This window comes from Acipenser ruthenus, chromosome 37 (genome assembly GCF_902713425.1).
Source record: "Acipenser ruthenus chromosome 37, fAciRut3.2 maternal haplotype, whole genome shotgun sequence".
NCBI lineage: Eukaryota > Metazoa > Chordata > Actinopteri > Acipenseriformes > Acipenseridae > Acipenser > Acipenser ruthenus.
Window position 1 is genome coordinate 9,234,990 of NC_081225.1, and position 16,992 is coordinate 9,251,981.

Sequence of the window (16,992 nt, forward strand, 5' to 3'; positions counted from 1 at the left end):
ATTTATTTTTCTACATAATGAGGTCTTAAACAGCAACAGATATTTTACAACAAGCATGGATCTGTACAGCAAGCACAGATCTGTGCCTCTAAACAACATATTAGTTGCAATCTATCCATCTATTCTGAAGGTTATTAAATAACTCTAAAGGTAAAATGAATTGGATCCCTCCGAGCTACAGTGGTGTTTTTTTTTTCTTTATTTGTTGTGGAAATGCATGTGTGTTTTTGTTGTCATTCTCGTGGGGAAAAAAATATCTCTAATCATTAGTAGTTCACCTGTTTGGAAGAGGCTGGGAAAAAAGTGGTTTGTAGCATTGAAACTTCCTTGTCACATGGGTTCACTTATTCTGATGAGAGAGAGAGATAGAGAGAGAGAAAGAGAGAGAGAGAGATCATGTGACCTGAATACCCCCCTGTCTGCTAAGAATTTTGCCAGAGTTTGTGGTGGTTGGTTTAGTGACGTGGATAAAAGTCCAATGGGAGCTAAAGTAGGCTGTGATGGTAGGCCTGATTTTAAACCAGCCCTCAATGAATGGGGAATTAGCCTATTGCACTGTATGTAATTATTTATTAAAATATGCTACAAGACAACAGATTTGATTTTATAGAGGACAGGAAGTGGTTGTTGGGACTGTTAACAGTGTTACACAGCATGTTCTATTTTTACCAAACAACATTTTGTGCCCCCCCCCCCCCCCCCCACTTTTTTATCTGTAAAAATTCTTAGGCAGTAGATACCAGTTCCATGACCAAAGTATAATGTGCTGTGGAAATATAGGAGCACAATGCTCTGCTCATCACTCTTAAGAGTCTCGTGCCACCGTGATCCCATCCAGAAACAGGTGCATTGAGATGGGAATACAACACAGTACCACAGGCACATTTCCAAACCCGGGCTCCTTGGAAAGGCTAATTGAATTAGGAGCCCGTTCATGCTTTTATGCATAGCCATACACAAAACTAAATGTTTAATCCAGTGTTACGTGACACCACTGACGTCAGCGAGAATGAATTCTCATTCGCAATAGCTCAACCATATAGCCGGGCGCATACAAAATGCATGACCTGGAGACAAAAAACATATTGTTCCAAGCATGTGATGATGACAGGATATGGAAAGGAACAGTTGTATAATAAGAAAGTAAGAGGGGAGGGCTGAGTGGTTTCCACAACTGGAGAAGGGGCAACCGGAGGCCTATAAATTATTACTGGCTGACAGATTGATAAATCGTGGCAGCGCTGTGCTGGAGAAGAGCTCCCGGCTTGGGTTTCCCCTTGCGGGTTCTTGCAAAGTTTGCTTTAGGATCAGAGACACAAGTCCCACAAGCGGACAAGGCAAATACAGTCTCAACAGGTGGTAATGTGACGTTAATGTGGCCGTGATTTGCCTTGTGGTCATTTCTTTGTTGCATGAAAGAGGTAAACACAGTGAATTCACGTGATGCATGTATGAAGTAAAAGACATCCCCAACACCTTGCAGACTAAACATAAGATTGATATTATTCTTATAAGCCCAGTATGGACTTTGTTTTTTTTAATTCAGAGTGCCCAATTATTTTGCCCCCGATTTTCTCCCCAATTTGGAATGTCCAATAATTCCCCACACAGGTTCAGCGGGCGTCCTCCGATCCCACAACCGAGCCAGCTTCTTCTTCTACACCCAGGAACTCGAGAGCGGATGTCAGCGAGCTCCCGAACACTGTAGGACAAAGGCCAGCCCTGCAGGTGTCCGCCTGAGCTCACTGGACGCCAGGCCAGTAGGGTCCGCTGTAGCGCGATGAAGGGAAATTTTCTGGTTTTGCTTCCCTAACCCACGGGAGCACTAAGGCCAATGCGATGATCCCTCCAGAATCCCGAGGACGCGACTGTGCGCTTCCCTGCCTGTATGACTCACCCTGCACACCACGCGGACGCGCTCATAGCCAGATTGATCTCTCTAACCCAGTGGGAGCTCCAAGGCCAATGCATTGCACCCTGATCAGCAATTCATTAATGTAACCAAGCTTGCAGACTCACCTTGCACTCCAAGCACCAGTGCTTTCACTAGGTGAGCCACTGGGGACCCTGTCTGCTTCACTTTGTGTAATGAATGATGCTGTCTTCTACTGCTCTGAATACGACGACTGGGGAGTTGACCTGGTTTATCTGGGGTTTTTTTTAGAGGTAGAAAGCCTGGCGACTGACTGTGCAGTGAGGGTCTGCTAAACAATCAGGGGACATCCACAAAGCAGAAAGGTTGCTGTCTAGAAATAACTCTACTAATCAGACTGAAGGGACAGCTCTACAAGCTCAGCTGGTCACTGTACCATATAAGGATCAGCCTCATTTATTCATAATGAAACGGGGTAAGCACAAGCAGGATTACTATATAGATATTAAGATCTGCTCTTGTTTAGATCATTACAACAGAGCATGGTGTACATGACTTGAAATATAGGGCATTATTACTGTAGCTGAAGCTGTAACTTTTGTGCATGTGCATTTCGTTTCAGAGCAATCACTCCGTTTCTGCCAGCTTGTGAATTGCATACAGTGTCTGTTAGTATTATGATAATGGGGGGGGGGGGTTAACACGATTTTCATGCTTGCTTTCTGTTCAGGGAGCGCATGAATATTCAAAGCCTGCTTTGGTGTCTTGATCCAGTAAGCACTGTGCTGTTCCAATGCTTGTCCTCCTCTCCCTCAGGGTCGGTCACGTCTCAGTAATACCTACAGCGCTCCACGCATGCACTTTAGCTAAAATTAATTCTATATTGGGCATACTGCGTCATGCTGAACAGCGTTTTACAATGTCTGATTGATCTTGCATTGTCAAATTAGTTTCCTATTCAGGGATTTGCAGTTGCCCACAGTACATTGCATGGGTTCCAGTGCTAATAAACTACTGTGCAAGGACCAAAAAGCTACACTGAAATAAGGAATCGGAAATCAAACAAGTGAAACGGCTGCTGTGATAAACTGAGGAGGGGTGATTCTCACAAAATATTGTTATACCATAAACTGGGAATCAGTTCCACTACAAACCCGGGGAGCATCTTGTATTTGTATGCCTTGATGGCTCATTTTTTAATTACAACTGGGAATAAAACTATGATCTCCACTTGATTGTTTTTGAATCCGGAAACCCTGCCATGCGTAAGGTATTACGGGCAGCCACAAATGAATATCTCAGTTTTATGGTGCAAATGCAACCTCTCAGTCTAAATGTGTTAACACAGGTTAGCCTAAAATGGGACAGGGAGATTTCAGGGTGAGCTGGTGAAAGATCTCAAATTCCATCAATATCCCGTTTAATACTATAAATATTGGTCTGTTTGACAGTAGCTTCATTTGAGTTACACCTGCCCCTAGTAAATTGTAAAGATGCAGTCATTTAAGACTGCGATTATATGTTTGATGTTCCTACTACAGCTACTGCACAGTACACTAGTTTTCTAGTGCACTTTCTCTATATATAACCGCATTTACAGTATAGAACAATTCAGCAATTAAACCAAATGGAAAAGGCAATTACCTGCATTGGGAAAGAGGAGCTTGCCTGAAAGCCAGTGGGGATTTGAGAGTTCAGATGGGGTGAGTTGGCTGGGGCCTCAGGTATATTCACATTATGTGCCAAGTTTCTGAAAGTTGAGTGAATTGGCTGCCGATAGACTGATAGCCCCTGTGGGATACAACAAAAGGTCAGTCAATAACCCCAAAAAAACAACAAGGACAGTGGCTTGTTTACGGCAGTGCCCCCGGAAGCCAGGCTTCAAAATAAAGATTGTTTTAGTGCCAGAAAGGGCCCTAGGGGAAGCATCGTTTCCTGGTTTAACACAAAGAAGGACATCCCACAGCAGACTCCAGCACACACTGTGTACACTTCAGCAGCACCTGTTCTGAGGTTTGGGATTAATTGGTGGTAGATGAAAATAGTGTAATTGAGCTTCATTAAAGACTGTGTGTCAAATTAAGTGGTGACGTGGACTAATGCCCACTGAAGCTATTGTTTATGGGCTATAAGATCATGATAATCACAATTATCTTTAAAAAAACCCTGTTAATTGCTGCTTTCTCCCTAGTTAGGGGTTCTTTTGCTTTCTCTTTTCTTAGCCTGCTTTTTAGGCTGTACCTGTGTTTTGTCCAACAATAAATTATTATTAAATTATTTATTTCTTAGCAGACACCCTTATCTAGGGCGACTTACAAGATATCACATTATTTTTACATACAATTACCCATTTATACAGTTGGGTTTTTACTGGAGCAATCTAGGTAAAGTACCTTGCTCAGGGGTACAGCAGCAGTGTCCCCACCGGGGATTGAACCCATGACCCTCTGGTCAAGAGTCCAGAGCCCTAACCACTACTCCACACTGCTGCCCACAATAGAGGACGTGACTGAGTTATTTTCTGAGGCCAACCGTCTCTTTAGAGACAAATCGCTTGTTTACAGGACGAGAGAGAGAAAGATAACTTTTTTTAACTTTAAATGACAAACAACATTGCAGATGTTACAGTTTATCGGTAATCATTTTTAGGTGAAATAAATAATCAATTGCCGATAATATCATAATAACCGATTATTGTTCCAACCCTAGTCCACTGAAAGAGAACTATTTTGTCCTTAGCTGGATTTAAAGGTGGCAGGCATATGACCATCTCCTGGGTAGTGCGCCAGCTTAGCCTTTCGCTCTTCGCAGCTTAGGTACCTCACTTCCATAATTGAATACATCCAGCGAGGTCAGGTAAATGTGTCCTTAGCTTTTATTGAGCTGCTCAGTGGAGTGTTCTCCTTAACCACTCATAGACACTCTTTATTGCTTCAACATCTTTTTTAAGCACTTTCTATTATATCAGCAAAGCCCCCCTCCACCTCCTTAACTGACTCCAGCAACCCAAATGTGTAACAAGCAAGCATTCTCTTTTTATGTGCAATTGCTTGCTGTTTTGGATTCTCAGCAGATCTCAAGCTATGCTGAGTCATTTCAGCGCTAGGTATAGTATTCTTCAAGGAATAGCTCTGTACTGTGGGCAGCAGTGTGGAGTAGTGGTTAGGGCTCTGGATTCTTGACCGGAGAGTTGTGGGTTCAATCCAAGGTGGGGGACACTGCTGCTGTACCCTTGAGCAAGGTACTTTACCTAGATTGCTCCAGTAAAAACCCAACTGTATAATGTGATATCTTGTAACAATTTTAGGTCGCCCTGGATAAGGGCGTCTGCTAAGAAATAAATAATAATAATAATAATAATAATAATAATACTGTAAGTCTGTGGTGATGCTAAATGTTTGACCATAAACAACAGCTGTCGCCAAAAGTTTTGCATCACCCTCCATATAGAATTAACTAATTTTGCTTCATAAACTCGAATGAAATCTGCTGAATAATGTTATGTTAACATAATGCATTACACGCCGCTTTGTAGTTTTCCATATAATTAACTTATACTTAAGTCTTTGATAACTTGATGTTAAATAAAATTATGTTCATGTAGTTTTTTTATATATATTATGTTCCCTGATCATTAAAAACAGAAGGCTCTTGTTAAGCAGATTTTTAGACGCATTCCTTCAAATGGAGCTGAATTAATTCATTGTTAGCACAGTTGCCACAGTGATGCTGAAGATTTATTAGCGACACTGGGGCTGCGATCATTTGTATGACAAGCCCACGTACTGTGGCTGTGCTTAAAAAAAGGATTTGGAGCTTCTAATAATTCATGCTCTTAAAAGCTTTAACTGAGCTCTGGTAAAAAAAAAAAAAAAAAAAGTCTAGTTGCTTTGGAAGTGCATAGACAGTAATCTCATTATTTTTAAGGAGACACTCAACCCAAGTCTATTTTCTTAGTCTAAATAGTGGTGGCTCTTAATACTGGCACAATGAGAGCTCTGCAAGAATGAGAGTCCACCTCAATCCTGACCTGAACACCCACTGCCTGCCATTCAGTTGCATTCGCAATTGTAACGGTTTGCATGGTGGGTGTGAGATACATTTCCAGCTCATTTCACCTGTAACCTGAGCAGTAATACTCAAGCCCTCCTGAGGGAAACGCATGGGATGCCAGTGAACTGATTTTTGCATAATGCATACAGCCCCACCAGGCTGTCGGGTGTCCTCACTGGTTTATTCTTAAAGAATGAGTAGCACCAAATTCCATTCCTTTCCTGTTTTTCCTTCCATTTCCCTTACTTTTTTTATGATGTTTGCAACCGTTCAGAGTGGTTTTAATTGCAACTACTCAAGTGCTGTTTAATTTTTATAAGTCTGTGTGAATGCGGTTTGACTGTGAATTCAGTTTTAGCTGCCATATGTAAAGCAGGCTAGATTCAATGTCCAAAAGGAAATCCAACGTGGCAGACCACTGGTTGTCGCTGGCTCTGCTATAAAGAAAAGACCTAGGAGTTTATGTTGACTCAGAAATGTCTTCATCTAGACAATGTGGGGAAGCTATAAAAAAGGCCAACAAGATGCTTGGATATATTGTGAGAAGTGTTGAATTTAAATCAAGGGAAGTGATGTTAAAACTTTACAATGCATTAGTAAGACCTCACCTAGCATATTGTGTTCAGTTCTGGTCACCTCGTTACAAAAAGGATATTGCTGCTCTAGAAAGAGTGCAAAGAAGAGCAACCAGAATTATCCCGGGTTTAAAAGCATGTCGTATGCAGACAGGCTAAAAGAATTGAATCTATTCAGTCTTGAACAAAGAAGACTGCGCGGCGATCTGATTCAAACATTCAAAATCCTAAAAGGTATAGACAATGTCGACCCAGGGGACTTCTTTGACCTGAAAAAAGAAACAAGGACCAGGGGTCACAATGGAGATTAGATAAAGGGGCATTCAGAACAGAAAATAGGGGGCACTTTTTTACACAGGGAATTGTGAGGGTCTGGAACCAATTCCCAGTAATGTTGTTGAAGCTGAAACCCTGGGATCCTTCAAGAAGCTGCTTGATGAGATTCTGGGATCAATAAGCTACTAACAACCAAACGAGCAAGATGGGCTGAATGGCCTCCTCTCGTTTGTAAACTTTCTTATGTTCTTATGTTCTTCTTATGTAAAGACGCATTGGTTAATCTAGCCTGTGTCACATACAGAGTGATTAGAAAGTAAGTTTACCACATCAGTGATATGGTGGGTTGATGTGGTAAACTCACTTTCTGATCAACCTGTATATCTATGGAAGACAACTGATTCTTCTACACTGTGTAAACATTTTAACAAAGATGTATAATATAATAAAAACATATTCAGTAGTTGAGCAATTGCGAAAAGAAGAAATCACAAGGATTAAAAGGTAAAATGACAGTAAAAAAATAAATGACATTTGAAGGTTTTTGTGTCAACTCTTCTCAAACCTGCATAGCCGTGGCTAATCTTATTAAAGGTGTACTGAAGGTGTACCCTGTGTAATGGGCAGGGTTGTGTGATACACTGCTGTTAAAGATACAATCCAGGGCTGTTTTATTTTTTATTTCACATTATTTCACATTTTTGGAATTGAAGCAGTCCCTTCCTGCCAGCTTGAAAATTGGGTTCTTGTGACAGTTAGATAAAATCGAGTGCATACGTGGAAAGAAGTGCTACTGTTCATCTCAGACTCCAGTTTCTCTTTGTGATCGGCAGACTGTGGACGCGCAATGCTCTCGGGTTGTGAAGTGAAAGTCCCTGCGTTTCAGGAATAGTTTAAAACACCTGCCATCAGTAGCACACACTTGTGATGTGGTTGTAGCGAACAAAATATTTCTGTTAATCTTCTGTACCGCCACTCGGGAGCCCCCCTAGTTATCATGTTTAAAAAACGAAAATACACATTTGCTATAACTTTCATAGCCTACATAAATCAGAGGTGACCTGAATGGACAGAGAAACATAATAAGTGATTTGCAGGCAAGACATGCCTGTATCATAATAAAGTATATTTTGAGTTTAACAAGGACATATTACGAAGTAGTTAACTCAGGGAATCTGAGGTCAATATGTTTTATAACAACTGTTAGTAATTGACTTCCAATATCAGAGTCACGTGTGCAATGTCAGTTGCCTCACTGCAGAAGTGGGGTGGATGGTAAAACTGCTAATGCAGTATTAACAAGGATTGCTGTTCAGAAACGATTATCTGTTGCTAATCAGCTTGAGGCCACAAAAACAAATTAGGAGATCGAGCAGGAGCACCTTTGAGCTTGTGAATAATTCAGGGGCAGTGGATATAGCTTGCCATTTACAATTCCCATTTCCTTCCAGCAGCTGTTTGTATGGGGGATGTCAGTTTATTTCCCTAAGGGTTCTCCAAGCAATGTGTTTTATATCAGACTTCTAATACTGTACAGTCATATCCATTATTACCCTGTCGGAATTGATATATACAGTTGTAGTCAAAAGTTTACTTACCCCAATGGAAATTTATAATTTCTAGAAATTTTTCAAAAACAAAGAATTATAGGAAAAATCTTTTGTAGCAAAAGTTTTGCTTTTGTGAATGAGGAAAAGCAAGTTACAAGAAACAGCTATTTGAGGCCCCTTTAGCAATAATAACCTCTTTTAAATGATTAGGATATTTGTCAAAGAGCCTTTGGCATGATTCTTAGTGATTTGTGGCCATTCTTCAACGCAAGATTGTTCCAGTTCATTCAAATTCCAAGGACTTCTCTTGTGCACAGCCTTCTTCAACTCATACCAAAGATTCTCAATCAGATTTAGATCAGGACTTTGACGAGACCATTCCAGAACCTTGATTTTATTCTTCTTTAACCATTCTGAAGTAGATTTTGATGTGTTTGGATCATTGTCATGTTGGAACGTTCAGTTGTGCTTTATAGCAAGTTTTGTAGCAGAGGGTTTCAGATATAGGCCATTATCTTTTGCTATGCTATGGAATCCATTTTACCATGTATTGGAACTAAATTTCCTGTGCCATTGGAGGAAAAACAGCCCCATAGAAGGATAGTACCACCTCCATGCTTGACAGTAGGTATGGTGTACTTTTCTTTGTACGCCTCACCAGACTTTCTCCAAACGTAACGACTATCAGCGTGACCAAATAGCTCGATTTTTGTTTCATCACTCCACAAAACCACTGACCAGAACTCATATCCATCATTCAAATGCCATTTTGCAAACTTTAAGCGATTGTCCTTGTGATGATTTCCTAAGAGTGGCTTTTTCCTTGGCCTGCGACCATTGAGACCTTCACCATGCGATATTCGACTTAAGGTTGAAAAGGAAACCCCAGTCCCACTTGCAGCCAATTCACTTTGAATATCTTTGGCAGTCAATCTTGGATTGTTATTAACCTTCCTCACAATTCTTCTGCTTGTTCTTGGTGAAAGAACCTTACAACTTTAACATTATACATTATTTCACATTATACAGATATCACATTATTTTACATACAGTTCCCCATTTATACAGTTGGGTTTTTACTGGAGCAATCTAGGTAAAATACCTTGCTCAAGGGTACAGCAGCAGTGTCCTCCATCTGGGATTGAACCCACAACCCTCCGGTCAAGCGTCCAGAGCCCTAACCACTACTCCACACTGTTGCATATATCTTTCTGTTTGTTTTGGGCATTTGTGGGTAATACATAATGCTTTTTTCTGAGTTTAGTTAGAGTGAATTGAGGTGGTGTAACAGTTTGCAGTTTGATATAATAAATATATTTGTCACGTTAATTATATGTAATAATATATGTAATATTGTATTTAAAAATTTGGTAAAATATGAATGTACTATTTCATACATATATTGTGCAATCTTTTTTTTTCCTTCTGGGATACCATTATGTAAATTGCAGATTTTCATACATAACAATAGTAACAGGATTACACAATCTCATATATGCCTCTAGAATCCCTTGAATGAATTGCAGCCTTATAATGCATAATCAGGTATACGTGATCCCTCGTGAACTATTGTGTTGCTTCTGAGAAAACAAAGACCTGCATTTCTTGGTTTATATGCCACCAGAACCCCTTGAATGAATTACAGCCTAATTATGCAGTATTATTAGAGCACATCATTGTTTTTGAGCTGCCTTGTGGCTTTTGAAGAAACAGACCTGCATTTAACTATTAAGAGATCAATTCACTTTTACAAAAGGCTACTATGGTAATTGATTGTTACTTGAAACTTTCAGAAAGTATACATTTTGAAAAAATTAAACCACAAATGCCATACATGTTCTGTGCTTCTAGCTCGGAACAGCTGTCTCCTTTCTCCTCTCTATGAAGACATCTTCCAAATGTCCTCCAAAGGGACTCTGTACACAGGCTGGGCTGGGAAATCAAGGCTTCTATTGGGGTTTGAGACAATACTTGTGGAGCTTCCTTGACAAGTACCAGGGGCCCTTAACAAATCACCCAACACATCTGTTCAACACACGTCTCGTTCAAATGACAGGAACTCCAACAGCAGCACTATATCTAGCACGGTGAGATCTACTGCTCTCTAGAGGATTCCCTTGTGGGAGAATTAAGGAGTACTGTATATAAACTACGTCCCTGTGATTTATTTACCTGTTTAATGTCCTGTTACCTATGTGTCTCCTGTATGGTTCTCTGTTGTCGTTTTTGCACATGATTTTGCTTGCTAACTATTCCTGCATGAAAAGTTTCTGAAAAGACTTTGAGGGAGCTTTTTGTGGCGTTCACTGAAGCAAGCCTGTGAAATACCGTATAGATTTCACCCCAGTTTTCTCCGTTCTTGTTAAATATGTCAGAAAATAAAGCTCAATGAATAGAGATTCAACTAGTAATTGTAATAGGTTATTGATTTTTTTTTTTTTTTGTTTGTTGCCTCAATTAAATCGATCTATAAATGCTTAATTGCCCCAAAGGTCTATTTGGAGGCTACCCAGAATTCCTTTGCACTTTATTAGACTAAAGCTTTTCCATTTGTTTTGTGATGAGAAATGGCAGAATCTAATGAAAATTAAGAAAAAACAGTACATGTATTTTTAATATTACTTTGCACAATAACATGCCGTTCGTGTTTTCAGTTGTATTTTCTGCAGAATATACACATTTTGGCTTCTTGATTTTGAATACTAAAGTGTTCTCAATCCCTGATTACACCTCTGCCAGTGAAGCATGTCTTTTGTATTCCTTTTGTATTGTGTGCAATACAGCAGCTCTTATCTCTTGATGGCAGCAAAATACACAAGAACAAGGGAGAGCATTGCAGAGCCTCACCGTTTCTGTGTAATTTGTATTGTACTGTAGATATACCGTGTATGAAGCTTTAAATGTAACACTGTGGTGCTTTTCCGTTATGTCTGTTTATGCACTTTAAATAAGACACTTTTTTGTAAGGATTATTTTCTTCCTTTGAATGCTCGTATTTATTTTTTTTGCATTACTGCTGCGTGTATTAAATACTTTTCAGCTGCTTTGTGGATGACAAATGCACTCTATTTATTTTGGTAGGGATTACAGTACCTGCTCATGACGAGACGTAAGATACGTCAATATAATATTAATTTTAGACCTGCAATATAACATTTCAACATGCATTCTCTAGTCTAGCGCCAAGACTCCAATTTTATAAAACCATTCATTCATTCATCTGAATAAGCACGTTTGGCACAAGCGATATTCCATGCATAGCGCTGTTCGTTTTTGGTTTTTATTTTTGATCACGTGAAGTCCCCCTTTTTGTTTTATTGAGCAGACTCCGTTCAATTAAACTCTTGGTAAAGTGTTGATTGTGAAACTTTAGTTTTTTTTCTCCTGAGATTGAGATTGTGATTCTGTCTCATTGATAATGTAAAAAAAGACAAGCTATTTATTTTAAATTCAAACCGAACGCAAACAGCCAGTGAAGTTAAACTGATTTAATTAAATCGTAATTAAGCGGAAACTATTATTTGCAAAACAGGTTATAACATTTTTGCAACGAGTCATTGAGATTTTAAATCCGGGAAAAGCAATTTAACTGAACTCGCTTTTTGTGTTCGGTTTGACTTAAAAATAAGGAGCTGCCTTTTTTTTCAACGAAATAGAATCATCGTCTCATTGAAGTTACGGGACGAAAAACTAAAGTGATCTTGTTTCACAATCAACGCTTTTTAAATTAAGAAACAGAGTCGGCTCGATATAACTTTAAAGGGACATCACGTGACCAAAAATAGAACTTGAAAACGAAGAGCCCTATTCATGCCACACAAAACTCGCTTGAGTCATTACATCAGCTTCTTTACTGAACACCAAAAGGCGTGCTTTAAAAGAGGCTAGCTCGTTTCTTCTCAGGTCTGATCCAGGAGGATATTCAGATGAAAATGTGTTGTGATTTGAGGTTGCTCGCCTTGTACAGACTACAGTGCGTAAGCGATTTGTTGCAGATGAGACACAGGCTTACCACTGTTTTTAGTGAAAGCAAACTTTTCCTCCCATTCTGGCTTAAAGCATCACACTTTCGTTTATTACTCCATGCTCCATGCCATTGTCTCCATGAAACAAACAAGCACTTAATTCAAAATGATGAAATTCACTTTCAACTGCACATCCGGCTTTCGCTCGAGGTGATCGAAATATTCATACGACTGTGCGTGGTGTCGCAGGTCACCAAGTGACGAAATGTCCTTGCAGTGAACATGCAGGCTGAAAGAAACGAGAGAGAGAGAGAACGAGAGAGAAGAACGAATAATAAACACAAATCAATACAGAGAACACAAATAATAAACTCGTTGTGTTTATTTTTTGCTTTTTCTCTTTTCGTTTATTATTCTTTCTTCAGTTCGTTCCAGCCACAAAGTGTGCGTCACCGGGAGCCGCATGCAGCTCAGCCACCTCTGGTAGATACAGTCATTGCATTCCAGCAACTGGAATAGTTGTGGCAACTAGAATTCCCTGTGAGTCATGGTAGTGTTTCTCCTCTCTATCTACCCCTTTAACTGTGACTGGGCTGGTCAGGGTGCTTCCTGCTGTCCTGTGTTTCAATGCACAGGTGCCTTGACCGGCGCAGTGAGGCGATCTCTTCAAAACAAAACCCCTTAAGTATGGTTTGCTTTTCCTCTCTCTCCGCAGATGAAGTCTACAGAAGTGGAGCAGGAACTGTTTACTGACAGCTACTGCAAAGTGTGCAGCGCCCAGCTTATCTCTGAGTCCCAGAGAGTCGCCCACTACGAGGTGAGGACACCCGGCTTTCTCAGAGATGCTTAATGAAAGAAAACCGGAACGGGGTATCAGCCCAGCCTGGAGCTCTGTGTTAATTTCAGTATTAATGTTACATTTTTGTTTAGTCTGGTGAGGATTGTGAAAATGTTACTGCATTAGCGTGGTGTCTTTCGTTTGACACAGAGGGGACTTTTATTGCAGATTAGTAAGAGTTGTAGGGATAAACTCATTTCATTGTGCGGGGATGGACATAAGACTCCCATTGAATAGCATTCCTGGTTTTACTATGTTTAATAAGACACACCTGAGCTTGTTACGTGTACTCTGTGGCTAATCAAGCTTGTATTAAAATCTGGAATGGGCCAAACTGCTATGCAATAGGAGTCTTATTTCCAAGAACGTTTTCCATACTTAAAATAAGTTCATGCAGGCATGAACACCAAGGCTGTGAATATATTGAACTGTCAGGGAAGTATTGGAGGTTAGCAATTATACAAAAACCTCATGCATACAGGTGATCTTTGACTTTAGTGGAACGTCCAGCTGCAGGTCGTGGACTGCACGTGGATCTGGTGACCCCCCGGATTTACAGACGGATTTCATGGTGCATAAAAAAGTGGACTAGACCAGATTTGTTTTCGTTTTCATGACACTTGCATTAACCTGGTGCCAAGCAATTTGAAATCCCGTCTCTCTATCAGATGGAGATCAAACCAGTTGGAACTGAGACTCCAGTCCCAAGACAGTGGCTCCCTGGCAGAACGTTGTTTGAATAGGAATAGGAAATGAATGCATATCATAAAGCAGCCCAGTCTTTTGGGATTAAATCCAACACTTGGATATTAGGAGTTAAATAAGCAATGGGTTAGGCGGATCGTTCTACATGCATATAACTAGAATTGAGAGATACACTACTGAATCAGAAATAACAGGTTTCTTTGGAATTTCCCTGTGCTGTGATCAATATTTAAAGGTAAGGATTGGGCACATTTTTCTCATCACATGAATATTTATCTTTTGTTTTTGCACTCAATGAAAATCCGGCCACATTAGTGTTATTAGCTGAGGTTATTGACGTGTGTATTTCAGTGCTAAAATCTATGGGTCTAGTTCAGTCCCTTGGTAGAAAGCTTTTGTAATAATGAATGATCTTTATGGATGCTAAATGAGATGGATAGCTGGTCTTGTATCCCAAGCGACATCCCTTACAGTAAAGTTTAAAAATACCTCTGGGTATTTAATAGTACTGTTATGTTACTGTAGTGCCACATTTGACAATGATGAACATGCATTTCAGTGCAGAACAAAATGTGAAATTGTTCGCCAAAGACAAAAAACTAAAGGGCAGTATTTCCACAGATCTATTGTTTGAATGCATCACCGCACCTTTCAATAGCTTCAGTAATAAACAACTTGCTTTAATGCTAGCTGGAGACTGAAAGTAACCTTCACAATGCAGTTATGCCCAGTCCACTTAATTCCATTTTTTGCTTTCATTTTATTTATTTATTTTTTACGCAGCATGCTGCGGGGAAGGGAAAAAAAATACTGAGCGCAAACGATTTGTCAGCTGTCTTGAATCCGATTTTCCCTCATGCTGTAATTTCAGCAAACCGCCGTTACTTGTGTCAGACTTGTACCCCTGCTGCCACAAGCTGCTTGATAATGAGTTTGACAATTGGAGAGACGGCAGGGAGGCTGGAACACGAATGTGTAAATTGGGACAAAATTACAATGCTCCTACAATAGACAGTTACTGATTGTATTTTATTGCAGATCTCCGACATGTATTCCCTAATATATACAAAGTTATTACCGGTTGGATTACTGTAATAAGTATGGTCAGTTCAGTGTTGCTACAGCAGTTGCTTGATTGCAGAGATTGCTAGCACCTAAATGTTTTGGCACTGGTGCAGTTTAGTGTGTGCAACTGGAAGAATAAAACAAATCAGTTATACACACTGTAACCCCATAATTACACTGCACTGTCAACCTGCCTAACAGGATGCTGCAGGATTTTCAATTCTAGACCCTATGGAAAACCATGATAAGGTGCAGTAGCTTGTTGAAAAAATAGTACATTTCACAAATTAAATGCCCCCATTGGTTATTGTTCTTCTTGCCATCCACTAAATCTCTTAGCATAATTAGAATGCTCAAGCACAGTAAGCAGGGGTTATGACCCCCACAGGGGTCACATAAAGGTTGGCAGGGAAGGGCAGGTGGCAAATCAATCATATCGCCTACTGGTGCGTAATTACACGGGTCAAGCATTTCTGATTGGGTGTTGCATTTTTGCACAGCGGACCCAAGACATTTCAAATAGCACAGCTCAGCTGACTTCTTGCACAGTACAGTGGTCCTGATAAGCCAGCTGTCTGGTACTGATATGGCGTATGTGAGCACGTCTTATAATGTGCCATCTGTATGCAACAAGAAAACATTGCCTCTAATTCAAAGTGTTTATCTTAAACCAAACCTGTGAATTTCTGACACTCTGCCAGATCTCCCCAGTGTGATTCCCGAAACACTTTATGGATTCTGAAAGCATCTCCTTAATACCTGCACAGAAGCGCTCACTTGCTAATTTTCTTGCTTTCCTTTTACGGTAATGATATCAACCTTGAAAATGCGTCCGCCCCTGTCTGTTCTCATTCCGCGTCCTGGTGACTCAACTCAATTTGCCATCCTAGGGACAAGACGTCGTTACGAGCAGAACATTAATGTAATTAATAAGCGCTTTGCTGACAACTCTGTGTAACCCGATGTCACAAAAAAGCAAGTATATGGTAATTTCTATCAGATCTTATCCCCGGGTACAGCTGTCACTTTGCATCCTATGCCAGGCGGCTTCAAAGGCTGTTATTTCAGTGCATTGGCGGGAGGCTCTTACTTTTGTACAACACAGTGCCTGTCTTGCTCAAAGGCAGCAGAGGCAGCATTGCCAGTGAGACCACCAGTCCCCAGGGTCTTGGGAATGATTTCTGTCAGCCAGCCATGTGGAAACTGGCTCGCTGAATCTGATGCAAGAAGAGGTGATCCAAGGTGGGTATCATACAGATAAGCCTGGTGATGCATGAAGCCGTCTCATTGAAAATGGGACACAGGGCCACCATGGGCAGCCAGCCTGTTACTGATTTAACCTGACACGAGTGCAAGAAGGTATGTATAAAAAATCTACTATCAACCCTCTATCAAAGTGCTCTAGCTCTGTGATCACACCCTAATACCTAAGCAACCCATACAATTCTGTCCTAGGCCTATTTGTTAGGGTGGTTTGGGGGAACTACTTTTGGGATTGAGAACCCTAATTAATTTCCCTTACTTACGGGGGTTTCGAACCCGGGCTTCAGGAGGTGAAAGACATGAAAGGTTAATGAGTTTGCAGCTATCTTTCTGATACAGCACATTTTTTCTTTTCTGACATTGGGAATATTTGGTTGCATCTGCAAATCTTCACCCCCTCGCTGAGCCTCTTGAGATCTGAACTACTGACTCCTATTCTCCTCCGTATATCTGTGGAGCTGGCAAATAAAAAAAACCTTCTGCTGCACAAAATTCTGTTTTAATAGTTCCTATTTTAGTAAGGAAAACTATTGACGCACTTTAGAAAGTTTCAGACTGCTTTCCCTGGGGGCGAGGGAGTTTTTATAAAGTTTCAAAACTCAAATAATAAACTCCCTTAGGAATGCTAGTACTGTAGGTGCCTACAGAATACAACTTATCAAAATGTGTAGCAGGCAATTTTTTTTTTTTTCATTTTTCAAGGTAAGAATGCAGTAGCCCTTTTTTATTCCATTGTAGGTAGAGTGAATGGCAGAAAAACAGTTTGCTGAACGTGACTTTGGCATAAGTGCAGTTGCTAAGGAAACGACCCACTTGTCCTTGGGCTTAG

General features: G+C 40.3%; 1 protein-coding gene across 2 annotated transcripts in view; it reads left to right on the forward strand.

The window, feature by feature from the left end:
• The window catches only part of LOC117968928 (zinc finger matrin-type protein 4-like), an 85,813-nt gene that overhangs the window by 11,740 nt on the left and 57,081 nt on the right, over window positions 1-16,992 (forward strand). For both annotated transcript variants that reach the window (XM_059008620.1, XM_059008621.1), the window contains exon 2: window positions 13,008-13,109. In XM_059008620.1, coding sequence (XP_058864603.1) covers window positions 13,008-13,109 — 102 coding nt within the window. The remainder of the gene's footprint in view (window positions 1-13,007; window positions 13,110-16,992) is intronic.